Source organism: Bison bison, unplaced genomic scaffold (assembly GCF_000754665.1).
Source record: "Bison bison bison isolate TAMUID 2011002044 unplaced genomic scaffold, Bison_UMD1.0 scf7180017864213, whole genome shotgun sequence".
Classification (NCBI taxonomy): domain Eukaryota; kingdom Metazoa; phylum Chordata; class Mammalia; order Artiodactyla; family Bovidae; genus Bison; species Bison bison.
In genome coordinates, this window is record NW_011494785.1 from 6584852 (window position 1) to 6589101 (window position 4250).

At 55.9% G+C, this 4250-nt stretch overlaps 1 protein-coding gene across 1 annotated transcript in view; it reads right to left on the reverse strand.

Annotated features, from left to right (window-relative positions):
* Positions 1 to 1057: 1057 nt before the first annotated feature.
* Positions 1058 to 4250, reverse strand: part of BAIAP2L2 (BAI1-associated protein 2-like 2) — a 30879-nt gene continuing 27686 nt past the window's right edge. The window contains exons 10-13 of the mRNA XM_010845091.1: positions 2775 to 2897; positions 2255 to 2462; positions 1743 to 1786; positions 1058 to 1537 (exon numbers count right to left, since the gene is read on the reverse strand). Of these exons, the coding sequence (XP_010843393.1) occupies positions 1462 to 1537; positions 1743 to 1786; positions 2255 to 2462; positions 2775 to 2897 (451 nt within the window). The 3' untranslated portion in view covers positions 1058 to 1461. The remainder of the gene's footprint in view (positions 1538 to 1742; positions 1787 to 2254; positions 2463 to 2774; positions 2898 to 4250) is intronic.

Genomic DNA, 4250 nt, shown 5'->3' on the forward strand with positions numbered 1-4250 from the left:
GGGAGGGGCCAGAACAAAGGGTGCTGTGTCCCAGGGTGCCAGAAGGTGACCTGCTGGTGGTCCCAGGCCTCAGTGACTGCCACCCCTCCCTCTCTGGGGAACCCACAGCAGAAATGAGCCTGGGCAGAGATGGGGGATATAGCCTGTAGGAGTTAGGGCAAACCTAAAGACTTGCTTGGGCTTCCCTGGTGGCTCAACGGTAAAGAATCTGCCTGCCAATGGAGGAGAAAGATTCGATCCCTGGTTCGGGAAGATCCCCTGGAGGAGGAAATGGCAACCCACCCCAGTATTTTTGCCTGGGAAATCCCATGGACAGAGGAGCCAGGTGGTCTACAGCCCACGGCGTTGGAGTCGGACACGACTGAGCCACTGAGCATGAGCATAAAAGACTTGCTTAAAAGGAGGGATGTGAGGGGCTGGGAGTAGCGAGGTCTCCCCACCTTTAGGAACTTCTGGACTTTCCAGTGTGAGGTCTCCATCCCAACCTGCCCCTGTGCACGTCAGTTGCTCAGTCATGTCTGACTCTTTGTGACCCCATGTACGGCAGCATGCCAGGCTTCCCTGTCCATTACCATCTCCTGGAGCTTGCTCAGATTCATGTCCATCAAGTCGATGGTGCCATCCAACCATCTCATCCTGTCGTCCCCTTCTCCTCCAGCCTTCAATCTTTTCTAGCATCAGGGTCTTTTCCAAGGAGTCAGCTCTTCACATCTGATGGCCAAAGTATTGGAGCTTCAGCTTCAGCATCAGTCCTTCCAGTGAGCATTCAGGACTGACTTCCTTTAGGATGGACTGGTTGGATATCCTTGCAGTCCGAGGGACTTCTAAGAGTCTTTTCCAGCACCATAGATCAAAAGCATCAATTCTTTCGTGCTCAGCTTTCTTTATGTTCCAACTCTCACATCCATACGTGACTACTGGAAAAACTGTAGCTTTGACTAGATGGACCTTTGTAGGCAAAGTAATGTCTCTGCTTTTTTATATGCTGTCTAGGTTGGTCAAAGTCAACCTGCCCCACCCTGTCCCCTAAATCAGACTCTGCCAGGCTGGCTGATGTGTTGCACTTGCTTTATTTCTCACCATTTACAAAAGTTAAACAGGGAGCTATGTGGGGTGGGAGAGGGGGTGTGCAAGGGGCTTCTCCCCACTGGGACAGAGAAGGGGGAAGAGTTTGAGGGGGCACAAGGTAGGCCCCCAGGGAGAGTCCGGAGTCCCTGGAGGGGAAGAAATGGTTCTGTCCCCTAATTCCGCCTGCTTTCGTTTGAAGGGCCCAGACCCTAGGCCAATGCCCTTGGAACTGCTCAGGCTGGGGTGTGGTTTGGGGAGGGGCGGTCACCCCCCCGGTACCAAGGCCCCAGCTCCTTGGATCCACTGCTGCTGCTTCCGCTGCCGCCAGCTCTAGGCAGCTGGGCAGGTGTGGGTGGCGGGGACGACCTCAGACTCCAGGTGGAGGAAGGCGCCTCAGCGGATGAGGGGCGCTGAGCGGTCATTGGTGACGGTGGGACGCAGCTTTACGGTAGCAAAGGGGTTCGTACCTCTGCCAGGGGTGGCGGGGAGAGGAGGGAGTGAGAGGGGCCAGGTCCCCAACTGGCTGGGGATCTGGGGGAGGCATCTGGGCATCTGAGCCAGGGGTCCGCCCCTACCTCCTGTGCCCACGGGGTCACCTCCACTCAGGCCCACCGTGTCTCCCCCACAGCCCTCTGCCGAGCCCAGCTCCCTCTGACACTTGCTCGGGGACTCACCGAGGGAAGAGCTCTGGGGGTTGCTGCTCCCAGGATGCAAGTTTCTGCAGTGAGGGGGAGGGAGGATCGGGTTTGGTGGGGAAGGAGCAAGCGAGTCCCCCACCCAGCTCCCCACTCCAGCAGGGCAGAGGACTGGCCCAGAGGCCTCTGCAGTGCCAAGCTCCTGCGAGATGAGGTCAAGCATTTGAAAACACAAAATGCTGTGGGTGTAGACTCAAGGAGCCTCTGGGCCAAGTGCCATCTCCCAGGACTAACACCGCCCCAGAGGGGGCCCTTTTCCAGTGCTCCTATCAGGACTCTGGGGCTCCCCTCTGCTAGAGGAATCTTCCCCCCCCCACCCTCCACCCCGGACTCAAGAAGCCCATTCTGTCCTTCCCTGCACAGATGGGCAGGCTGCGGCTGGGCTGGGAGGGTCCCCTCCAGCCAGCCAAGGGATGGCAGGGAGGGTTACCTGGTCTCCCTGCCCACTGGCCCACCCCGGGGTTGAGAGCAGGCTGCAAGAGGGGGCTCACCTTGACGTCACTGGCCACCCCCATGCTGCCCATGCTACTTCGGCGGCTGCTGGGCAAGGGTGTAGGTGCGGGGCTGGGGGTGCGGCTCGGGATGTGGCTTGGGGTTCGGGGGCGGGACTGGCCATCCCAGTAGTCCGAAGATGCTGTGGAGTTGCCTGGTCGGTCCAGGAGGTCATCAAGGCTGTGGCTACCCCGGAGCGGGTAGGACCTGAGTCCAGAGAAAGGAGAGAAGAGAAGAGAGTCAGGGTTCAGGCCCTGCTGCATCCAACCCCATCTGCTGGGCCCCTGAGCATCCCACATCCTCTTCCCCTGGGTGAAAGGAGACTGTTGGCTTGAAGGCAGTCCTGAGAGGGATGGACAATGACCTTCAGCCTGTAGTGAGATGGGGGCGCCCTTTCTCCAGGGGCCAAGGGAGGCTGGGCCCACTCAGGACTGCAGCTCAGAGATGCCCTCCCTGGTGGGTGGGGCCACTGCCCCCGCCACCCACTGAAGCCCCTGCCCTACCTCTGACCAGCGGTACCTGGAAGGCAGCTCATTCACAGGGCTCCTGGGGTTCATGGAGGTCACTGGGTTCAAGGGGTTCATGGGATTCACGGGCAGCTCGTCCAAAGGCTTCACATAGGCCTCAGGGAACCAGCCGCTCCTGTAGGGTGGAAGCAAGAGGCCCAACAGCAGTGATCAAAATGCCACTTCTAAGAGGGGTCGACGACTACTGGGCACTGCTGTGTGCCAGGCGTGGCTCAGAGTAACTCCTTTCATTCTTTGAAGGAAGTCTTTGCTGTCACTCAAAGCCACCCGCCCAGACTCATGGGTCCTACCAGGGGCTGGGGTGTCTTAGAGAGGGGGAACTGGAGATCTGAGAAGGAAATCATTGTATCTGAGGACATGGAGTGACAGTTTCATTCCCTACTCACTGAGCACCCACTACACGAGGGCCCATGGAGAGCCAGACGCAATCCCTGCTCCCCTGGGGCTCCCAGCCCGGCAGGGAGACAGATCCACAAACAGATGATTACGAGGGTGATGCCCAGGGGAGAGGGTGGGCTGGGGTGGGGGACCACAGGCAGCTGTGGGAGCCCAGAGGAAAGAGCACCGGAGCCAGGGGTGCCTGGCTATTAACCCTCCACCCTGGGCCCCCTGGTTCCGGTGACTCTGGGCATCCTGCCCGTGGAGTCTTTGTCTGATTGGAAGCTCATTACTGCACCTTCAGAGCAGCCAGGGTCAAAGGAGAGACACTATGATCGATGTTCCCTAGCCTTTTCAGATTCCACGGAATCCATCAGATTATGCAGAACACCTGGGCAAGTGTTCTCCAAAGAGCCACCATAGACGCCCCACCTCAAACCTGATCGACAACATTCTCACCTAAAGGTAACTGGAAGCTATTTCAACTCAAACTGACAAAGTAAAACCATTTTCAGAGCGTTTTAGTTCTCTTTTCACCATAATATGCCTACTAATGAAACTTGCCATCATTTTCCCTAACCTGAATCACAGAAAGAATAATGATGTCCCAGGACTGTGATTTGAGACCTCTGATCTAAAAATCATACCTCTGATTTTTTTAATTAATTTTAATTGGAGGCTAATTACTTTACAATATTGCAGTGGTTTTTGCCATACATCGACATGAATCAGCCATGGGTGTACATGTGTCCCCCATCCTGAACCCCTCTCCCCACCCCATCCCTCAGAGTCGTCCCAGTGCACCAGCTTTGAGTGCCGTTTCACACATCGAACTTGGACTGGTGATCTGTCTCACATATGGTAATACACATGTTTCAGTGCTATTCTCTCAAATCATCCCATCTCACAGAGTCCAAAAGTCTGTTCTTAAGTTTAATTAGGTCCCATTTGTTTATTTTTGCTTTTATTTCCAATATTCTGGGAGGTGGGTCATAGAGGATCCTGCTGTGATGTATGTCAGAGAGTGTTTTGCCTATGTTCTCCTCTAGGAGTTTTATAGTTTCTGGTCTTACGTTGAGATCTTTAACCC